Source organism: Manis javanica, chromosome 10 (genome assembly GCF_040802235.1).
Source record: "Manis javanica isolate MJ-LG chromosome 10, MJ_LKY, whole genome shotgun sequence".
Taxonomy (NCBI): domain Eukaryota; kingdom Metazoa; phylum Chordata; class Mammalia; order Pholidota; family Manidae; genus Manis; species Manis javanica.
The window spans coordinates 64,130,402-64,154,510 of NC_133165.1; the positions used below are offsets into that span (position 1 = coordinate 64,130,402).

At 40.3% G+C, this 24,109-nt stretch overlaps 1 protein-coding gene across 7 annotated transcripts in view; it reads right to left on the minus strand.

The window, feature by feature from the left end:
- Positions 1-24,109, minus strand: part of GRIP1 (glutamate receptor interacting protein 1) — a 643,653-nt gene that overhangs the window by 275,566 nt on the left and 343,978 nt on the right. The window contains exon 1 of one of the 7 annotated variants that reach the window (XM_037007168.2): positions 2,745-5,474. The exons of the other annotated variants lie outside the window; for them this stretch is intronic. Within the exon in view, the coding sequence (XP_036863063.2) occupies positions 2,745-2,799 (55 nt within the window). The 5' untranslated portion in view covers positions 2,800-5,474. Of the gene's footprint in view, positions 1-2,744; positions 5,475-24,109 lie in introns of those variants that run through there. 7 annotated transcript variants of the gene reach the window in all.

The window sequence follows — 24,109 nt, forward strand, 5'->3', positions numbered from 1 at the left end:
TATTTTTTTAAAAATATATTGATGACAAAATGTTTGGTATACCTATAAAAATCTCAGCCCAGGATTCTATTGCAAAAACAGCAGTGCCTGGCACACATAGTAGGTACTCAAAAGACACTTGTTAAGTGGACAACAGAGGAATGAAGAACCCAAAAAACAAAGGAAATACTAAGAATATGGGTGTGTGTGGAAAATAGCTTCCCCTTAATCGCATCCTTTTCTCCTTAATATACTTAAAAAGACATTGCAATTGCCATACTACTCTTTCTGGGGATGACATCAACCACAAAGAGCAAGATAGTTTTGGAAACATGAAGCAAAGCTTTCTCTCCTACTTAAGATCTGGGTAAGTCTTTAGTTTACAAGGAGTCTAATAAAGAACATAAGCAACTTGAAGAATTTGCAAAGAACACACAGATAATCTAAAAGTCCTACCCCTCTCAACTAGGGAAATCCAATTCATCTTAACAGACAGTACTGAACATCTACCATATGCAGGGCACTGTGTCACGTATCTGGAGGAGGTGTATTAGGTGCAGCCCTCACCAGGTATAAATAAATATGTGTGTGGGGGGCTTGAGGGTGAGGGTGAAGGAACTGTATGGCAGGGAGGATGGGACAGGAAAGAAGCTTCATCCAGGTGCAAATCTACATACTACTACTCCTAACCCTCTAACCCCCAAAAAACAAAGAAGGGGTATTTAAGATTGCAATTACATATAACTCTTGGTTTTATCATTACAGTCTAAGAAAAACAGCACTACAGGTATAGGGGAGGTTCTGGAATGCAGTGAGTCCACTTGGGAACAACAGGTGGTATTGGTGGAACACGGACTGTAGCTGGAAGGCGAGCAAGCACATTTCTGACAACGTTCCAACACCCAGTCAGGTACAGAACAGCAGCCAAATTACGGCAAATTGTTTCCCCATGCAAATTTTATTTTAGTCATCAACTGACAGTCTTAAGCTAAGTACCAAATAAAAAGGAGCAGATACATAGGTTTTGAAGAAAAAAGTGTAACAGAAACTGTAAAGTAGGTATCAATACTTCCATTTATCTAGATTTTTTGTAACTATCTTAGTAAACATTTAAATCTACCTTCACTGCAGGAGATGGATGCTTTCAAAAGACTCAGAAAACTGGAAAAAGTTAGAAGTTATTTGTAACTAAAAATTGGTTAAATTCATTCTCATCCCAGTACGTAGTATTTATAAAAGAATTTCTGATACCCATGCATAGAAAATATGGTTTCATGATTATAATGTAAAAAGAGCATTAACTTCTCAACATCAAGATAAATGCCAAAGTGACTAAGAAAAGAACTTTTTAGAATAAGAGACCTGTCTTTAAAAGTCTTAGCCAAAACCATACATGAAGGGTAGTCTTTTAATAGTGATTCATAAACAGAAATCGTACATTTGTGCCAGGTGCAGAGGATAAAGTCAAAACAGAATTTACTACCAGATGCTAACAGCCTAATTTAAAATGGATAGTCTTACCTATATTTCCCCCAAAGTACCTTTTAAAGCACTAGCTTTGCTATCCAAACAACTGACAAATGCATTCAGTAAGTTGGGCTATAGTATTTATTCTCTTTCCTGTTATTGACTCAAGATCTATTTCTCACTATTTGCTTTGTGCTCATTCTTCTGCCAAATAAAATATTAATTGCATTTTTAGCTGCACTGCTGGTGATCAAAGTACTCTGATATGTCAAGCTAAACTGATAGAAAGAGCATCCATTAACATATTTATAGGTTCAGAGCTTCTAGGGCATAATTACAGCCATTAATTACTTGACAGTCCTCTATATTACAGGCTTAAAGAGAAAGGCATTTGCAGCTACACACTTTTACTTAGAGTGAAGGTTTTTTTTAAAAAAAATAAATTCTCCCTAAACTAGATTCCATCCAACAGAAATAAGGCAAGAGTTCTCACATATCTATATGTACCTAAGACAGGATTTTTAAAGTAACTACCCACTAACTTTGTAAGAGAACGCATGCAAAGTAATTGAAATGGCATAGACAGAGTGATTTTGAAGAAAAGCATATTTTAAACATTACAGGGACATTTAATTAATATTGTAGAGCTCTAAGAAACACAATCTCAAGCCAGGGTGATTCCTGATGATAACATACAGAGCAATGATTTTTACTTTCCAATAAACTTCTTCAACTATCATATAGGACCGCAGCATTTCAAATTACCTGCATTTCTGAACATGTAGCTCTAACACATAAAAAAATTAAAGCTGTCCTGGGAAAAAGCTCATGAGACGTTGGGAATTAAAAGAATAAACAATGATTCAGTAGATTCACCAGCTGTGCAAGTCCTGAAGCTGCCAACTGCATTTCGTGCATGCATCACAGAAAGGACAGCGACACACACTTGACCCCCCTTGACCAGTCAATCAGAATGCAAAATGACGGTTTCCATAAGAACTTCAGCACCGGACCCAAACACGTTTTCTTTTCAGCAATGAATGAAGTCGTTAAGAAAAAAAAAAAAAACCACACAGGCTAGGTTTGCTCTTGATTTCAGCACGAACATAACCAGGATGTAAGGACAGAAAGCAAAACTGAGTCACCTGTACGTGTATATCTATACCTATTTCACCGAGTTCTTTGTTGCCTGACAATAAATGGTAAAGGCAGTCATATTTTAAAGTACAAACCATTAAACTGTGTATACAGGCTACTGCAACGGACTCGCTGAGTGAATAACAAGGAAATCACAGTACCTTTAGTAAGTCGCCTCAGAATTTGACAACGGCATTTAAAAGAGACGGCTATCATTCTTGCTCACTGCTTTCTGTGGCAAAGTGTACTCAGGGCTCTGCTCTGGTGCCTGCAGCAGCATATGCGTTCCTTGCGCACATACCAGGAGAAAGGTAGTCCCAGTGGGGAGTGACAAAGCTTAATTCCTCTTGGCTGATGCAGAGGTCCGCTACATGGCATCTGGCAAAGCTGTGTCATTCACTACTACCACCGCCCCTGCCCACCACGGCCCCCTCCCCCTGCACAATCACAGTGGGCTGTTTCGATAGCAACGAAGCACCAAATTGCAGAAAGCAGGGACAACGCTGGGAGAGGAGCCATTCCATAAATCTCATACAAAGCACTGGGCGATGCTTTCGGTTTTAGGCGAAGGGCTGTGTATTACAGCCAGTTCAGCTGCCCCCACCCCTTTCTGTCTCAGCATCAAGTCAGTGCGCTTCGTGTGTCTCACTTAACTGGGAATGCAAGTGAAATGCTTGCACTCTTACTTTACGGAGAAACACATGTATCATATACTACGTTCTTTTCACAACAAGAAGAAAAGAAAGCAGAGGGGGGAGGCAGCTCATCTCTGGGATTCAGTAGAGAATAGAAGAAAAGCAGTTCTAAATAGAGTCAGGAAGGTTCTCCGGTATTCCGCACACCTCTGCGGGCCCAGGCAGTCTAGGTGTAGTGATGAAAGGCAAGAAGGGCTGAGGGGAAGGGCCGAGACAAGGCAGATCATCAGACAGCCGGGGGCCCGGCCCCTTTAATCATGCTTTCTGAAATAGGACTTGGCTGGAAATCCACACAGGCAGGACTAGCTAAAGATACCAGGCAAAAAAGCAGCCAAGGCCAAGTACTTCTATTTTTAATGTATTTGTTTTCCCATTTCCCAAACAACCTTCCTCAAACCATTCTTCTCATCATGCAAATAAAAACGGTCTTGTGACACAGCAGATATTTGTGAGTATCTGCTCCAGTGGAGTGAAGAGCAAATTAACAAACCCTTCACAATCCATTCACAAAATGACAAGAAGGAGGGGCACATTTCTTCATCTGCAAGCACCAGCTTATTCACTATGGAGTCAATACAAACTCACATTTGGTATGGAACTTCATCAAATCCAAGAATCTTCCACAGGAGTTAACACAAACATTCAGAAAACTGAAACAAACAAACAAAAATCTACATTTGGCCAGGAACTTAAAAAAAATCAATTAGTCAAAATGAAAAGATATGTCACTATTCAAACTATTTGATTATTATTTCCAGGACTATACAAATTATTCATGTAATCTCTACTCTAAGGTTGTAAAAAAAAAATGAAAACCTTTCACGCTGGTTTCTAAAATACCTGCCAATATTTGAAATTAAGTGATAGAGCTTTCTCTTTATTCATAAATTCCATTTTAAGTCAAATAACCTCAATCCACCGGCACTGAAATGCATATGCTTTCTATTTTGGGTCCAATAGAAAAATAATTTCTTGTGAAAAACAGGTGAATATTGTAAGCAGCTACTTTAAAGGTTTATGAAAGGAACAGGATTGCCTTACCTAGGATAGGCTAGTTAAAGCAGTCAGCTACCACTAATCAATAGGAAAGTATATTAAATGGATTGTATTGCAGAATCACATTTTTATAACTGTTCCAATGAGCATAAATCTGTCTTTGAATGTCAGCCCATCTACTTTTCATCTCTGTTAGGTCATCCCTAGGAATATTTAGTCTCCTTGATATTTTCTGTTTTAAATAGAAATGTACCTTAGTGCTAGAGAACTGGGTTATTAGCTAAAGTGAGATAAATATTGATAGTTAGGGCTTTAAAAGATTCTTCTCCAAATTTAAAATCTTTCTTAAAATCCAAGTAGTCAGAATATGCAGCTGTCAAATAGCATTAGTAAAACCTTGCTGGTGGAATATCAACACTCCAGCCCATTTTATTAATGTCTATTCAAATAAAACTCAAAATCACACAGGAATTTCTTGCCCCCCCTGCTATTATGTCTACTCAGATCTAATTTGCTTCTTCCTTAAGGCTAAAATGATCATACATTTCCTCTTTTACTATAACTTTTTTTTTTTTTTTTTTGGTAAGCTCTGTCCTCTAGTCCTAAGGAAGACCTTCAGAACTACTAAAATGTCCAATTTTCTTGTAGGAGAAATAACTGATCCTGGAGTCCTTTGGAAAGTTCCTGAGGGCTCCAATTAAGGGAATTTTTTCCCTTTAGATAGTGTGGCTGCCAATCCACATACATCCTATTAACCTGCTTAGGCTCAACTCCAGGAATCTTACAGAAATAGAGCCATCCTGGAGTAAGCCTTTTCCAGGAAATGAAGGAATCTGCCATGTGTTCCCACCTTCTTCCATTTTTGGCCTCTCTAGTTCTCAGAGATTTCCCTGGGAGCCGTTCTCAGTTCAGCCTTCTTGCCCTAAGCCCTTCCCCCTCTTTGCCTAATGTGCCTAGCTTCAGATCTTGAACTCAAAGTGCCTTCAGCAATGCAAGCTTTCTACCTCAAAATTTACTGACTTGTAAAGGTCCCAAATGGCCAAGGCAACTGGTGGAAATGGACCACAGTCTCCTAACAGAAGCCACCCCCAGGCAGAATAACCTAGATTAATATAAGCATGTGTTTTTGGAACCCTCTAATGAACCATGTTAATTACGGTGACTTAGCTGTCTAGACAACTCCTTAAACTTAGCAAATTTTTGAGAGTCACTAAGTGAGGACTATGAAGATATAAAGCAGGCAAAAGGTACTCTCTCTCTCTCTCTCTCTCTCTCTCTATATATATATATATTTATATATATATACACACATACGTATATATACACACTATGTATATATATACGATTAAGCACCAAAGTGATCTGGAGAAGAGTTAGTTTGTGAAATTTACTTCTTTAAAAAACAATCTCAATATATAAAAACATGGGCTTTCTGAATTTAGGGCTATTCTCTTAAAATGATAATTCTTCTTACAGGGTTTCTTAAAATATTAGGTTTCCTACGGTAAAATACAGGTATACTGTGTGTGTATATACATATACATATATATATATGCATACATATACATATATATATATGCATATGTATATATCATATTTAACTTTTTAACAGACTACAGAGCTTTTTTACAAGCAATGTGTCATTGCAACACCTCTATCTATTGCAGGTTTTTGTTCCAGGTAAGGAAACTGGTTCTCGGGGGCACATTTTTCATCAAAATCTCAGCTAGTAAGTGGCAAGAGATAGGAAAGAATCCAAGGAGTGTCACCCTGGCTGAATATTCTTCCTACTCTTTGCTTTTTTACTGTGTTCCTTTTCCACTGACAGAAAAAGAGATTCCAATTACGGGAAGACAGGGGGATATCTTATTAACAAAGACCCTTTAAATGTCGTTATATTTTATGAGAGGAGGCAAACCTAGAGTTGATCACTTCAGCCTGCCCTTTGTTCCTGCAGGTGCCCAGGTCCCTCTGAAGCCTAGCTAATGGGTCCAGAACCACGTGGGCCAGAGGCAACCAGCAACGGGAGGCAGTCAAAACAGGTTCCTCCAGGGACTAGACCCTTACCAACCAAGTGTTTACCACAGGAGTCCATTCTGACTGGTCTTTGCCAGGCTTATTTTAAAGTATTTTAAATATCACTGCCAATGAGAGTATGATACAAATTTCATCAGAGGCTGAGAGCTGGGAATGTGGTTAAAAATACCTTCTGACTGGCTCCAGGATTCCAGTACACTTTTAAAACTATGCCACAGCACCAGCAGGTGGGACCAGCGCTGTCCGGCACACACAAGTTAGCTTATTCTGCTGTTTTTTCACCTCTTTGGTTTTCCTCCATTGCATTCATCCTTCTGTATATAATCTCCACCCCCAAAAGAAACACTGCTATTTACAGATGCTTCTGATTCTTAACAAGGAATCATCATGAACCACAAGTCTTCTGCCATATGCCTATACTTGGGAAATTCATCTAAAAAATAAAAAAGCCACAGAGTTAACTGCACAAATAAATACCTTACTGTTTTGTAGCCTTAGAAGCAATTTGATTAAAGTTCTAACATAATTTGTACCTTTGTTCTGATTTTCACTGATTTTGTAAATCTGTCTGTTACAAAATACAGTTGAGAGATCTCATCTGTTTGATTATTTATTTGACTATTACTTTGCCTTTTCTTTGAATGCAGTTGATTCAAAATACTTGGAGTGTTTAGATCATTCTTTAAGCAGCACAGACATCCTGAGTTGGCTGGTACTGAACACTGTATACTGACTTGTCCCCACAGGTAATAACTGTTAGGCATTTACATCTTCAAGGTGTTTTAGAACATGATATTTATGGAGGTCTTAAAGCATGGCCACTATTTCCTTTGCAGCAACTTATGGACAATCTCACTGACTCATCCTCAGCTTATTTTCCTCACTCATTTTTAGTTTCCTTCCTGAAGATGTTGAAAGCAACTATGCCCCTCAGACATGTTATAATTCTTCTGACCACTGTCTGCCACTTAATTCAAGGAGCACATCAATGTGAGACTAAATATTTGGAGTGGGCACCAAACAAAATTTGTCACTGCTGAGATGCAGCTGAGGATTATTCCGAGAAGGAGGAAAAGCAAGACCTAATTTTCTGACAGAGGTTCAAGGTTGTGGAGATTTGGTGTAATTGGCCAAGACAGGATTTATTAGGCATTTTAATAAATATTTTATGAGGAAACATTTTTGTGGAAGTAATGATGCCCTTTAGGAAGTGTCATTAGGACATACTCTTGCAAATCTGGGGTGATTAAAAAGCACTTAGTGGTGCTGGTGTGTTCTGCTATAAAAGGGAGGATATAATGCACACTCCATGTGTTATTTGCTTATCTAGTGGGACTCTAATGACCTTCACAGTGCCAAGGGGAGAAGGTTGCCTCCACTTAACATGAGAAGACCAGGAAAACTCCCATGAAGGTAAGGCCTTCATGGGAGTGTGCCAGCTAAAAGTACCTGGTGGGAAATGTTAAACAATGGAATGTGTAGAAAATGAGAAATGCAGTTCAGTTATAAGAAGAAACCTGCTAGAATTTGCCCTAAGAATGCAGGAGCCCAGTTTGAAAAAGACATCTGCATGTTTATCACAGCACTATTTACAATAGCTAAGAAATGGAAGCAACCTAAGTGTCCATCAGTAGATGAATGGATAAAGAAGAGGTGGTACATATACACAATGGAATATTATTCAGCCATAAGAAGAAAACAAATCCTACCATTTGCAACAACATGGATGGAGCTAGAGGGTATTATGCTCAGTGAAATAAGCTAGGTGGAGAAAGACAAGTACCAAATGATTTCACTCATCTGTGGAGTATAAGAACAAAGAAAAAACTGAAGGAACGAAATAGCAGCAGACTCACAGAATCCAAGAATGGACTAACAGTTACCAAAGGGAAAGGGCCTGGAGTGGATGGGTGGGAAGGGGGGAATAAGGGGGAAAAGGGGCATTATGATTAGCACACATAATGTAGGGGGGGCACGGGAAGGCAGTATAGCACAGAGAAGACAAGTAGTGATTCTATAGCATCTTACTACAGTGATGGACAGTGACTGTAACGGGGTATGTGGTGGGGACTTGATAATGGGGGGAATCTAGTAACCACAATGTTGCTCATGTAATTGTATATTGCTGGTACCAAAAAAAAAAAAAAAAGAAGAAACTTGCTAGAAAGCATCCCCTTAAAAGCTCAGGTTAAATCCAACTATTCACTGAAGCTTTATATAGAGAGAAAATGGTGTAGTGGCCAAAATCCTAGCCTTTAGAATCAAATTGGTTGGCTTTAAATCCTGCTTTTACCACTAAATGGCTGTGTGACCTTGAGCAAATTTGTTAACCTCTCTGTTCTTCATTTGTGAAATGGTGAAAATCATTTCTAAGCTTGTTATAATGATTAACTGAGTTGTTTGTATTAAGCACCTAGAACAGAGAATAGTAAAAGTCACTATGTATTTGGTAGGGAATACAACCATATAATCTGGCATTTGGTGAGAGTCCAGGAATCTCGGAGTGGGGGGGTAGGTGGGATTAACAATTAAAATGATTCCTTTTCCATGAAGTTTCCCATGACCCAATGGCACAAAATAATCTCTTTCCTCAACTCATAAAACTTTTCCTGTTCTCATGTCTTTTCTTTCTCTTGCTCCTAAGCAATGGAATCCCCCGAGTTTTATCATAGCTTTTTGCCTTCCTTCTGCAGCATTGCATCTACTTCTGGGCAGTAGCAATCATCTCTCTGCTTAGACTGCCAAATCTTGATCTTCAACCCAAGTTTGTTCTCATTCCAAACTACCTTCCCTGATCCTTGATTCCTAGACCCATGGGCATCCTTCATGACCACTCAAACCAGCCTTGAACAAATCTAGGTCCTCATTTTATCCCAAGAGGATGCCTGCTCCTTTTCCATGAATTCACTGATATCACCGTCCTCTTCCTCAGTGGTCCATTCTTTTCAAGTTCACCACTGAAACCCCTCTCAGCAATTCCCATTCTGACTGCCAGCATCCTAGTCCAAACCCGCATGGCCATCGCACAGAGGTGTTCCCCCTTACAAATGTTTACTGATTATTTTGTTGGGGACACTGGGGCACTGGGCCCCCCACTCGCTAAACCAGCTAACTCGGCCCAGAATCAGTGTCTAATACTTCTTTTATTTTTATTAATATCAAGGAGTTCTTTGGAGGCAGCATTGCTCTTCAAATTTTGTAGTGCTAGTCAAATTTTGTCCTTTTTAGGGCTAAATTAAAAGGTACTTTCATATAAATCATCTCATGCATTTGGACAACAGACAGCACAAGTTATGTCAAATACCTGTGACCAGAAATCTGCAGATCACCTCAAGTTAAGTACATTATATGAAGAATAAGGAAAATGGACTGCTTCAAACTAAGGAGCATCTGCATGGCAAAGGAAGCCATCAACAAAATGAAAAGGCAACCAACTGAAATGGAGAAAATATTGGCAAATCACATACCTGATAAGGGCTTAGCAATCAAAATATATAAAGAACTCACACAACCCATTAGCAAAACAAAACAAAACAAAACACAAACCACCACCACTACAACAAAAAAACTGACTAAAAAATAGACATTTCTCTGAAGAAGGCATAGAGAAGACTAACAGATACATGAGAAGATGCTCAGCAACACCGATCATCAGGGAAATGAAAATCGAAACCACAGTGAGATATCACTTCACACCCGTCAGAGTGGCTACTATGCAAAAGACAAGAAATAACAAGTGTTGGTGAGGAATGGAGAAGAGAAAACACTCGTGCGCTGCTGGTGGGAATGTAAATTGGTGCAGTCACTATGGAAAGCAGTATAGAAGTTCCTCAAAAAAAAAAGTAGAAGATTACCATATGGCCCAGCAATTCTGCCTCTGGGTATTTTTCCAAAGAAAATAAAGCCATTATTCAAAATGATATATGCACCCCCATGTTCACCATAGCATCATTTACAATGGCCAATATATGGAAATAATCTTAAGTGTCTATCGATGGATGAATGGATAAAGAAAATGTGGTGTGTGTGTGTGTGTGTGTATGTATATATAAATACACATACATATACACAGTGGAATTTTACTATGCTGCAAAAAAAGAATAAAATCTTTCCATTTGTGCCATTGTGGATGGACCTTGAGGGCATTATGCTAAGTGAAGTAAGTCAGAGAATGACATACGCTCCATGATCTCACTTATATGTGGATCTAAAAAACTACAACAAAAAAACCAAAAAACAAGCTCATAGATACAGAGAACAGATTTGTGGTTGCCAGATGTGAGGGGTGCAAAGGTAGGTGAAATGGGTGAAAGAAATCTAAAAGTACAAACTTCCAGCTATAAAATAAATAAATTATAGGATGTAATGTACAGAGTGGCAACTACAGTTAATAATACTCACATCCTCGCATGTTGGTGAGGATGCAGAGAAAGGGGAACCCTCCTACACTGCTGTTGGGAATGTAAATTAGTTCAACCATTGTGGAAAGCAATATGGAGGTTCCTCAAAAACTAAAAATAGAAATACCATTTGACCCAGGAATTCCACTCCTACAAATGAACCCAAAGAAAACAAATTCTCAGATTCAAAAAGGCATGTTCACACCTATGTTTATTGCAGCACTATTTACAATAGCCAAGATATGGAAGCAACCTAAGTGTCCATCAGTAGATGAATGCATAAAGAAGATGTGGTTCATATACATAATGGAATACTATTCAGCCATAAGAAGAAAACAAATCCTACCATTTACAGCAATGTGGATGAAGCTCGAGGGTATTATGTTCAGTGAAATAAAGTCAGGCAGAGAAAGACAGATACCAAATGATTTCCCTCATTTGTGGAGTATAACAACGAAGCAAAAATGAAGGAACAAATAGCAGCTGACTCACAGATTACAAGGGACTAGTGGTTACAAAGGGGAGGGGTAGGGGAGGGCGGGTGGGGAGGGAGGGAGAAGGGGATTCAGGGGTATTATGATTAGCACACATAGTGTAGAGGAGGTCACGGGGAAGACAGTGTAGCACAGAGAAGACAAGTAGGGACACTGTGGCATCTTGCTACACTGATGGACAGTGACTGCAATGGGGTATGGGGGAGATTTGATAATATGGGTGAATATAATAACCACGCTGTTTTGCTTGTGAAACCTTCATAAGAGTATATCAATGATATCTTAATAAAAAAATAATACTGTATTGCATATTTGGAAGTTACTGAGAGAAATCTTAGTTCTCAACACAAGAAAAAACAAATTCTATAACTATGTGTAGTGATGGATGTTAAGTAGACTTACTATGATCATTTTGCAATATATACAAATATTTAATCACTATGTTGTATGCCTGAATGAATACAATGTTATGTGTCAATTATACCTCAATAAAAAAGTCAGGAATCCAATAAGAGAGGTTATATAGTTATTAAAATAAAAGACTAACTGTAGGAGCATAGACTAAAGCTTACTTCCAGGACTGTTCATTATCCACAGTCCGGATGTGTCCATGGGTGTATGCGCTACTGAGAAGGCAAGAAACACAACTAATTCAAAAGCCCACCCTTAAGAGTGGTGGTGTGTGCAGGGAAACCAGGCTGGATCCAGGGAGAAAGGAGAGTTCTAAAAGAGGGTTGGCTGAGGGGTTTTCCCCAGTACCTCCTCCTCACCCAACCCATTACAACCTATTGATCTACTTTCTCCTGGATCACTAAACACCATGTAACACACTATTTAATTATTTGTTTATTGCCTGCCTTCCACAACCTGAAGTTTTGTTTTTTTTAAATGAGGGCAAGTTTTTGTTTTTTTATGGTTTTATTTATTTTCTTCACTGCCAGGAACTGCACCCAGTACCCAGCACATGGGCAACATTCAGCAAATTTTTTGTTGCACAAAAAAATTCGGGGGAGGATCCCTTCCAGTTGGACTTCTTTTATAAGCAATAGTGTCTCTGAAACTCTTCTACAAAAGATGAAGTTAATTACTAAGGAAAAGAAAAAAGTTCTGCCTCTTTAAGAGCAAATTCTTCCAAATAACATGTTCCTTGAAGACTACCTGTTTGTAGAGGGGGGGAAAAAAAGAGATATGTACCCTCCTTTCCAGGACACTCCTCAGATTTATTCCTGGAGCTTCTGACAAGATGATTCATAAGGACCCTGTTGTTCTCCACATATGAGGAAACACACGACCCAGTTGGTTTTTCACTAAAGTCAGAGGCAGCAAGAACAAGAAAGAAAAAAGGGCAAAGAGGCTAAAATGAAAAGAGAATTCTCTCTGGCTTGGCTTTGTGAATGCGGAAGGCAGCAAATACAACTCCGCAGGATAGGAGATGCTGGTCTCATGCACAATTATATTGATGAGATGCAATCCCAGGAATTCTGTCAGAACTCTCACAGAGAGCATTCTTCCACTAAGAATGGTAGGTTGGAAGCCTGAAGCTGCCATCTTATCACCACTTTGGGAGAGGCTACCTTTGAACCATGCCAGAACAGAGGAAACACACATCATAAGGGCCTTCTTTTTCAGTTAAAAAAAGAAAAGTGCTCATTATTTTTCATATTTTCCGCCCATAAAAATAACATGAAGGCCTCCTTGGTGATCCTTTGCAAACACATTCAATCACTGATCATTGGCTCTAAGAAAAAAGTCAAGAAAAGAGGAAACCACCTTCTAATGATACCTAAGGGAGGAAAAGGGCTCTATAAAGATGGGAGGAGTGGGAAAGCAAGGAAAAAGAGAGTGAGTCAGTGTAGTGGGACATTCTGAATTGGGTCTCTCTTTCTCTCACCAGGCATCTTCTTAAGATCCAGTTGCCTGAGGCCCTGCAATCCAGCTGGAACAGTCTGTTTGATCTTCTGGCTGCACAAGGTGGCGAGTAGCTCCTGGAGGGCAGCAAAGGACCAGAAATGGGAGTGCAGGGCTCAGGCATCCAGCTGGAGCTGGGCAGGTGACCCCACGGGGGCCCGAGGACTGGAGAGGACCTTGGTTTGGTTTCCCCTCACAGGGTGGGAAAGATTAACTCGCAGAAGGCCCCTCAAGGTTCTTATATGGCTTATGACAAAGCCTGTGCTGGCAGCAATGCAAGGACTTACCTGAGCACCCAGTGACAGGAGCACAGGTAGTGAGTCTCCGAGAAACCAGGGGCACTGGGGAAAGGTGGGGAGGAGGCTCGAGGGACCCAGGTTCTGGCTAGAACTCAGGCAGTCCTCCAAGTCATGGTGACTACTGTCATCCTTTCCCTTGTCACTCTAACTGCCACCAGCAGCTCTGGTGGCATGGCTAACACTTGTGTGTGTGGGGTTCCCTGAGTGCTGGGCACGGTCTCAGCCTGGAACTACATTCCTCATTGCCTTCACAAAGAGTCTATGCATGAACAACTGTTATTACCCCCATTGGCAGTTAAGGGGGTTCCTTCTATTTGCTGCACTTTTGGAGCAAAGACTGTCAATCTGCATGGTCAGCTCTCCAGACGACTGAACACTTCTGGAGAACACAGGCAGTCTTTTTATTCTCAGGGTCTCTGGGCCCACAACTTTGAGAATAGTAGGTTCTTAATAAATCTTTTTCTTGAACGAAAAAATGAATGAATGATGGATCATAAGAGAAAAGTCCTGGGCAAACAAGAACATGATCCATCAAAGTGTATGGTCAATAAACAGTGGGATGTAAAAGGCTGATGACTAATCACAAAAGAGCTGCAAGCTCTCTGACTTGTGAGCCCTGGGAGCAGCCCTAATAGAAGCACCTCAACTCTAGGCAGCGGGATCCTGCCAACAGCTTTCACGTGCAAGAGGTCCTTACTACCTATGGACCTTTTCTTTCTTAGGCCCTTTCCTGTAGAAGAGATGGAATCAACAGTCACCTTAGGAGCATTCCATCAACCAAGAGCTGGGAGTAGGCACTCTCTGTGCCTGGCGTAGAGCGCCCTGGTGTAGACTGGGGCTCTCAGGTGTGCAGTCACGTGAAGGGGCAGGATGCCTCGGCACCAGATGGGGACCTTGGCTAAGAGGCCACTAGTCAGCTGTGTCAAGCTAGGGCCTTTCTCCCCATTCTGAGTCCTCCCTGTCCTCCCAGAGGCTTCCCTAGATATTCTGCCTCTACCCAAGCATACACCTTGGACGTATAACTCCAGTCTCTTGGGAGTTTTCTGGCTGCAGAATATGCAGCAGCATGCTTCAAAGGCCAGCAGATTCCAAATAAACCCAGACCACTCTGGATACAGAGGGTCCTTAAAAATATCCTGAGGGACAATGGGAAATCAGCTGCACAGATGAGGAACATGGGTGGTTTCCACGGTGCAGCTCCAAATCCTTGCTGCCTTAAGCCTTTTTAATTTCTATTATCTACTGATTTTTAAGGCAGTGCTGTTCAATATAATGTAACACAAACTACAAATGCAAGACCATATATAACTTTCAAGTACCCACTTTCAAAAAGTAAAAGGAAACAGATGAAATAAATAAGATATTCATTAATAACATTTTACTTAACCTAATACATCCGAGGTATTATCATTTATCATGTGATCAATATAGAAAATAATTGAAATTTTTACATCTTTTCCTTTTATTTAACCTCTGAAAGCTGGTGTGTATTTTATACTTACAACACATCTCAATTTGGAAAAGCTATATTTCAAGCACTCACTGGCCCCATGTAGCTATGATATTGATCAGCACAGGCCTAGCTCACTCTATGTTATAACAATTGGGAAAAAAACTTTCAACATGATGCAATATTTTGTTGTGGGACAAATTCTGCTTCTTGTCCTCCACTTTATTTCCTATCCTACTAAATGACACATCATCCGACTAGTTTCCCCCAGTCCAGACACCTCCAGTCACCCTGTACTCCTTCCATTCCCTGTATCAACTGTCCAGCAAATCCTCCACATCTCATGGCTACTGCCTTGTTTGAAACCACATCATGCCTTGCTCTAACTTTTGCGTTAGTCTTAGCATTAACTTTGCATAATCTTATCCATGCTCATCTCATCCTCCTTTGATTCATCTTTTTGACTTCTTGGAAAAAAAAAAAAGTTGATTATCTCTGTTTCAAACCCTTTCAATCTCTGTAGTATTGCCTTCAAGGATCCCCATGAAGTGGCCCCAGCCTGTTTCTCCAGGCCTGTCCCACCATGATTGTGTGTAAAGCTCCAGCCATAAAGAATGACCAGGAACACCCAAAACATGCCAGTCCACTCTGAAGTCCATGCTTCTGCAACCTCTACCACCTTTACCTGGGAGGCTATGGATTGCTCTTAGCAGTTTACCCATTTATGTCTTCTGCTGGCTGTGAGCTCCCTAAGGAAGAGGGGTCTTGTTTGTCTTTAGAGTTTGTAACACTGCACATGTAGCTGGAGCACTGAAGACAATGAATGAATAATGGATGGCTAGAATTCAGAAGACCTTAGTTTGAGGTGTGACTTCATCAATTTCTAGTTATAGAGCCTTAGAGAAGTCACTTAACCTCTCTAAATCTCAGATTTCTTGACTATAAAATTTGAATTGCAATACTTGCCCTGCCAACTTCACAGGCTTGTAATATAAATACATGTAAAATTTATAAAAATATTTATAAATTTATATATACTCAATGTGTAAAACAAAATTATTTATACCTCTATATATTACCTATATCTAGTTATCTGCAAGTGAATCTCTCAAGCTATTCTCTTCCTCCCCACTGCCCGCTAAAAGGGCTGAGAATTTGTCAAAGAAGTTAATCAACACCAGTTACAAGGTGCATTAGCAATCTGGAAGTTTATCTATTATAGACCATTTTCTTCAGGTCAAAAGATTTCCCAAAATAATTCTCAGCTATAAACTGTGAATTACAAGTCAACAGAAGTTTTCAGGTACACAATCCAGTCTACATGAAAAATACTAATTAATGCAGGAAATGGGGGTAGCTTTAAATACATGCCCCAAACCAAAGAAATTTAGTGCAAACAATTTGCACAATGACTCATATAGTCTTGTGATAAGATATACATTGGAAGGAAGACCTGCCTTGAGGACCTTAAACTCTAGTTGAGAAAGGGCTCAATTAATGAATCATAGAGTAGGTCTCAGCAGTATATGTGCTATAGTTACTCAGAGTGGAAAAAATAATGATTAGGGTTTTAGGTCTTTTAGGTGGGCTTCATGGAAGAAGCAAGCTTTGGAACAAAGTACAAAATGTGGATTTGTGGTAAGAAGGAGACACATCACTACACTCTGTGAAAAGTGCAATAGAGTGGAGTCAAATTACACACACTGAACTTCTGTGATTTCAGCTACTTGGGGTCTCTGCTCTCTGACTCTCACAATATGATATGTATACACTCTGGATATATTCATATCCCAGAGGAGTTCTCAGTTGATTCTCATCAGATGAGTGTCTTACCATATTGCATATGAGGCTGTATTTGGATACGACCCAGCTCTTGTGCGCTGGCCAGCTATATTATCCACTCAACCCAAGAAATACAAGGATTGGTTCAGGGGTAACTTTGACTTTATGAGATTTTGCCTCACCTTCTAACTTTAGAACTACCCTCTACATGCTCAGTTCCAGTGCAACTGCTGCTAAATTTACAGACTTCCTAAACCAGTTCTGATGATATCATTTCTCAGAGTAAGGGTTTTCTTTAAGCAACATGCCTTTAGCTGTTTATATCTGTTTATGGTCCTAGCTGAAGACAAGAGTACACACGATTAGAAACATTAGATGTGTGCAAACCACATGATTTATGTTTAGTTCCAATAAGGAAAAACATTAAATGGACACACCAGACTTTTCTTTCATAAAGCAAGAAAAAAGTCCAAATAATTAAAAATAGAACAGAAAAAAAGTTTAATTTTGAGTTTTTACAGGATGTTAAAAAGTGTATACACTCTTTACAAGGTAGTTAGATCCGTCAACTTTTACCTTTTCCATTGCACAGATCTCTGAATGGGCTTTAATGGTTGGCTATATTATCAAGTGCAGAATTCTACAATGCACCCAGAATGTTCTTGCTCACCCATTCTTCCATAATTTTGGTTATGAGTCCCAGTGATCAATACAAGAGTTCTTTTTACAGGCATTTTTCTCTTTTTAACTCCAAAGCTACCTTTTCTTTTGACTTCGTGTTTTGTTTTTAGGACTGACATTAATATTAGTCCCTAGAAGAGAGGTCTTCCACAGATCTTCTCTCTGAACTTGTTTGGGAAGGGAGATAAAGGAGCTTAATTGATCAAAAGGGAGTCACAGGAGGATGAAATATTTTGCAGAGGCACACGCTAATGAAGTACCTGAAGAACTTTTACAGGAAGCACCATAAACTGAAGGAAACGCACAGCTGTAAAGTAACTGCCAGATTGACTTCTCTTTCTTTCAATAAGGGACATCTTCTAAGTAGGAAATCAGAGAGCCATTTGATAATAATTCCTGGCATATGACAGCTTTGGAGTAAATTCACACCTGTCCTTTCCTCCCACCCTCAGTTCTCCAGTATCAATCTCACAGCAGGGTTTGGATTTCAGCACTGGCAGCAATAGACAGAACTGGAAACAAGTCTTTCCCCAGATCGCTGCATGCTTCCATGTTGTAATCCCATCCTCATTCATCAGACACAGATTCCACATTGCTGCTGCACTTACAGTCAATTCTCTGTCACTACAACTGTAATTTCACACTTATTTCAGGTGTTTATTTCGTGCAAACCTTTAGGAAGTTCCCCTTGTTTGTGGCAGTTTGGATGAAAGATGAATTTGCGTGGAGGACTAAGCGATCACCTTCTTTTTTTGGTACTGCAGTCTTATTCTAATACAACCCTACTGACTGCTGTGATGACAGTAGGGCCCAACTTGTTGAGACAGAAGACAAGGCCATCTATCACTATTATTTGTAAATCTCATCTAGCAAAGGATTTATGATCTGCTCATTTTAGAGGAGATTAAAAAAAACACCCAAGATTGAATAAAGAATGTCTGGTGATACATGAAAATGAGATGGCTTTCACAGAAGACCTGAGGCTGAAGATACTGGGGCAGAAATGCCACGTTGCCATGCCAATGTGGAAAGGGTTAGTCAGGGACTGGTAGGCAGCAAGGAGGAGTGGTATTTCAAGAGTGGCCCCATCCCCAGAGCACTACAAAGGCAGTCAGACAGCACAGCCATTCAGAGTTCAGGCTCTGTCTGGGACCAGACTGCCTGGGTCTGAATCTAGTAGGATATGGGCTAGGGCAAGTTACTAAATAGTTCTGTGCCTCAGTTTCCCTACCTACTCATAGGATCATTATAAGGGTTAAATGAATTGCCTTGTGCCTAATGCCCCTAGAATAGCACCTGATACATAGTAAAAACTACCCAGTGTCTGCAGAACCCGTAGCAATCTACTTTGCAGGACTGGTGAGATGATTAAAGGGGTTGCTTCAAAGCAAGTCTTTAGAATAGTGCTTGGTACATGGTAGGTGCTGAAGTGTTAGCCATCATTGTTATGAATGTTGTTTTAATGATCAGTTGTAGTAGTAATGCTAGTGTTCCCTCACAGGGTATGTCTCCCCATCCCAAGACAGCCCAGTCTTGAACTTGTCAATCACAGGCTGAGGTCTTAACTCAGATGTTAAACTGGCAGCTCAAGGTCACACATGGATGGCAAATACCTTCATTTTGCCTGAGCTGTTTAGAAGTGCTAATTAGTTGTATACTTCAGAAATGTCTGCAGTTTATTTAACATTATGGACCCGTGGCTTCTCTTGAAAAATCCAAAGGCCATCCCACACTGGGCCTGCACTCCTGCGTGGCAGCTCGCAGATGGGACTGAATGGCCGCTTCTTCAGGCATTTAGGGTGTACGCTGTACACTCACCCCAGTCCCTCCCAGGTTTACTGCATTCGCAGTGTGACTTTCCTGGCCCTTGCTGTACCCCTGTCCCCACTTCTCGAATCTGTTCTAGGCCCTGGTTGGGTGATCTGCCATCAGACAATGTTTTCTATGGCCCTGACTCCACCTGACAGCCTGATGATGTTAGGAAAAGTCTCCCTTGTAAAATGCACACAAATTCAAACACTTATAACACATGATCCTTCTGTGAAGATTATGGACCCCCTAAAGCCCACTCACAGAAAAATTCTCAGCTTTAAGCATTTATGCATGGACAAGAAAATTCACCTGTATTCTTCCTTAGATTATTAACTCATCTCACATTGTTGCGAGAGGGAGAACATTATTAAAGCAAGGTAAGTTATTTTATAATGCAGACACTGAGGGATGATGCAAAGATTAATGCTTTGAGCAGATGATACATTTGGAGGTAGGTTTTGTCACAGTAAAATGTGACATCTTTAAAATAAAAATATCATAGGGGTTTGCTCTTTCATTTCACCTAAACAATTCTCAGCTCTTTCGCATTTTCTCCCTTTCTTTTCCCTGCCAAGATCACTGCCTGCCCAAATGGCAGGCACCACTGAGTGTTAAAATCGGCCATCCCTTTCTCAAGACACTTTACTGCCATCTGCTGGGGGAAACGTGCCATACTAAGTACATATATTTGCCATGTGTAGGATGAGAAAGGCAGCCCCTAGAAATGGGGTCCTGAGTGGCACACAGCTGCACAGGTCTCCAGCATGACTTGAGTGGTAGGTGCCCTTCCCTGGTCTGACCATCACTGCAGAGGGCTGTTACACAGATCAGGTGCAGACAGCAGTGCTTATGGGCTTGCCGCTTTGCGTTTTTAAAAACTTTCTCTTTTGAACTAATTTTAGAATTCATGAAAAGGTGCAGCAATAGAACTGAGAGCTCCCACATGTCCCTTACTCAGACTCCTCTAAGCAGTTTTGGTTTTATAGCCATAAAAACCAGGGTTTCACTCATGATTCTGATAAGATCTTGGCAGATGGGCCCCGTGTCATCAATAGTAAATGCTCGGTGTGTGTTATATGTTATCACCCACTGGCTTTGTTTCCCTTAACTGTAAATGAAGATAACAGACATACATAGGGTAAGGGTTATATTAAATTCTATGTAAAGTATTTACCAGAGTGCTGGGTATACAGGAATATTAACTGTTGTTGCTATTGGTGGAGATATTAACTGCTGTTATTTCTGTGGTCTAATGTTCTCCCCAACCACCATTATACAGCATAATGTCACCTCAGATTTCTAGGTATAAAATCATAAGTAATCACTAACCAGTGAGATGTTTCCATATCCCAGGAGGCACATGATGGCAGCTAATTCCTGGATGACCACACTAGGCACCCAAAGACCAGGAAAAACCCAGAAGCCAAGGGCAGAACCAGCTCTAGGCAGAGGGTATGGCTAATAGGGACTTTCTACTTTGGCCCCTTAACTGAGCACAGACACCTCTCTGGAGTGCTCGCATCTTCCTGGTCATTGCTGCTGTTTTAATTTCATAAAAGAAAGGCAACTGTTTTTAAAATAGGGGAGAAAGGCTTTTTATTCTCCCTTCCCAACTATCTATCCCTACCCACATCATACAGACCACCGGGCTTCCAGTGCATCAGCTGTGTTAGATTTTCAGCAGGAATGAGCAGTATAAAAGACCCGGGTTCCTAGGAAAGATCTGACTCCCAGGTGTGGAGAAGAGGGTAGGGCCGGTGTAAAGAGGAGTCTTGCTTTTAGAAGGGAAGACACTTTGCTAAACTGCTGACACCACATGCAATCTAAGCTTCTGCTTTCAGCATCTGTTTATACAAATTCTGACCAGGTGGCAAACTCTTCCTTCCCCTCTGCTCTGAGCGACAGGAAGCAGGACAGAGAACACCTGTTCTAAAAATGGACTGATTAGCCCGAGGCTGGTGTACCCAGCATGGGCGTGGGGCCAAACGTGAGGAGGTTGGCTCTACTTCTCTTGGCTCTAGTCCATGGCCAGTGCTAATGGGACTGGTCCACGGGCATAAATCTGGAAGACCTTGCTAGGCATGTGAGAGGTTATTCTATCCAAAACGGTTACTATGTGTTGTCACTTGTCTAAAAGCAAATGTTTCAAGCACTGGGTTGGGTAATGGAGGTACAAAATGAACATGACAACCCTTGCCTTTAAGGAGCTTCTTCGGGATTCCTGAAGATGACAGCATGGAATGGAAATACCATTTAATGAGTGCCTTTTCTGCAATGTAATTGACACTTGCAGGATCACATTAAGCAAGTAACAATAATTCGGTGAGATATATGTTACATTGGTACTATCAGTACAATGTTGCAGAAGCAAAAAGGAGGGAACAAATGAGCTAGGGGAATGGATAAGTTACTCAGAGAAAACTGGGTAAGTTTCCCAGAAGAGATGGCTCTGGAGCTGGATCTTGAAGGATAAGTAGGAGTTTGTCCATGCAGGGGGAGGCAAATACTCCAGGCAGTAGAGACTGCATGCAGCATGGGGCAGATGGGAATGAAGCCTGAAAGAAACTGAAAGAACCATGTGAAGGGGTGAAGAGAAACCAAAATTACAATTTAACTAATGAGTTTTGGGGAAGCTAAAGATAAGCAAAGTCACTATTACCTCAAAACACCATTTTCTTATGAGGACCACACATCATAACACTTCCCATTAGAGAGGTCCTTTACAAATTTCCGGTACTTCCATGTCTCAGGAACGGCCCCTCAATCCAGTAGGTGTCCAAAAATACAAATCCATCCATTCAGCTCTCTAAGTCTACAGAAAATTCTAAAATTCCATGCTCTTTGTCATTTTTAACATCTGTTTTCTAAAAAGTAAGACAGCTTAAAGTAGAATACCAATCTAAACATTATTATGGACAGAGTAATATACAAGTTCTTTATTCCCAACAGTCATAAAGATCAGAGGCCAAAAAGAACTTGTTAGAAAAAGGTAGAATATACTCAACATGAGAAATAAATTTTTAAAAATCATAGAAAGTTAGGTCTAAGAGGGCTATTAGGCAGTCAGCCCTAATAGAACATGGCAGATGCTCTAACAATACTTGCTGAATGGCTATTCTACTTCACTGGTTAAGAAACTGGGCCTCCTGGAGGCAGTTCTGGGTTCTGGAAACCCCAAAGTGATCACTGGGTAACAATGAAGATTTGAACAGCTATGCAGACACATTTGACCTAGTACCTGACATATAACAGGTGCTTTACAAATATTTGATAGTGAATGAAGGAAGGAATGAGCAAATACATTGATGAATAGAAGGATGGAATTGTTCAAATGTTACAGTCATGAAATAAGAGAGTAAAATCTAAAAGGAAGAATATAAAGACTGAATTTCATTCTCTACTAAACTACCTCAAACTTCACCTTTGCCATGTCTCACTCTCCTTGGATCAAGAGAAGTGTAACAATGGCCTTTTTCTCACTTCAGAGGGATGTGGGAAGGATAAATATGTTAATATGTGCAGAGCTTCTGGACTTTGTTGGAAAGGGTCATTACTGGCATTAATTTCATTATTATCAGCTATTGCGTGAATACAGTGGTTACACCTTTAGACAAACTATTTCTGACAGTATCTCAAATATCATCCACTAGAACCAGGAATGGGCTATATGGCAATAGGGGAAACTGCCAACAGAGTGAACCTACCTGGTCCTCAGCCTTGGACTAACCAGACTCACTGTTGGGGGATTCATAAATTTAAGCCTTTCTGTTAGGTTGTGTGGCAAGGCCTGGGAAGCGTGCTGTCCACGTGCACTGAACTGAGTGGGGGTCAATGATGAAATGATGTATTTTTCTCTGGCCATGGGAAGCCCTGGTTTTGAACTAAATCCCAGGAGGGGAGGTGTAAGGAATATGAAAAACAATGGATTTGAATGTATTTTAAGAGTTTTTTTTTAATAGGAAGTCTTGACCCTATTCAATCTACATTTCTCACATCAACGTTGCAGACAAATTGGTCTAATCATCAAATGCAAGCCCAGATCCATTCAGTAAAGGGAAGCAGAATAGGAATAACAGCATATTGATCTTATTATTGATTGGGACCACACATCTAAATTAATTTGAGTCCTAGAACTGGAAAAAATTTTCAATGCATAGAATTAAATAGAGAAAAGAACATCAAAAGCAATGGTTTTTACAATATTTAAAATAACCAGAGATTAAAAGCTTGAAAAAGAATGAAACATATCTCTAAATGGGGCTTCTGCTATCAGATATGCAGGCTCACGATATCTGCCACTGGAAAGAATCAACACATCAAAAATACTACCAGAAGTGAGCAAAGGTGATTAGAATCACAATTAATTGCAAGGAATTCACAAAGAAAACTACTTGTCTACAACACCATATTCTTTATGAGAATGTCTGATGTTTTTAAAACATAAATGATGATTGAATAGTAAAGGTACTGGCATCTGTGCCATATTTTCAATTATACACAGGACATTAGCACTTGAAAGTTCCATGATCATCTCAGATTCCACATACACAAAGCAGGCCTAACCAAATACCCACCAAGATAGTTCCATTTCAACTATCTTTTCTCGCCAGTTTGACCACCAACCTTCTAGTCTTCTAGGCTAGAAATCTAAGCACAATCATTTTCTCTTCTCTTGTCTCCATCCTCTAGAACTTTGTCATCACTAGAATCATAGGAAGAAATACTCAGATTTGTATTGGGAGGGATTCACTTAACTTCTGGGTCTTTGTTTCCTCCTGTGTTCAATGAAGATGCTGCTGATCGTCCTCCTCTCACTCCGCAGCCCCCATATTGGCTCCACCCCCTCCCCTGCAGGGTTTAGCAGGAGGAGTCTATTCAACTTAACCTGGTTGCTCAGGAGGTCCAAGGCAGGCTCAGTATAGGCCAGCTGTTGTTATTATCACCATCCACTGTCTGCTCTCCATTTTCACCA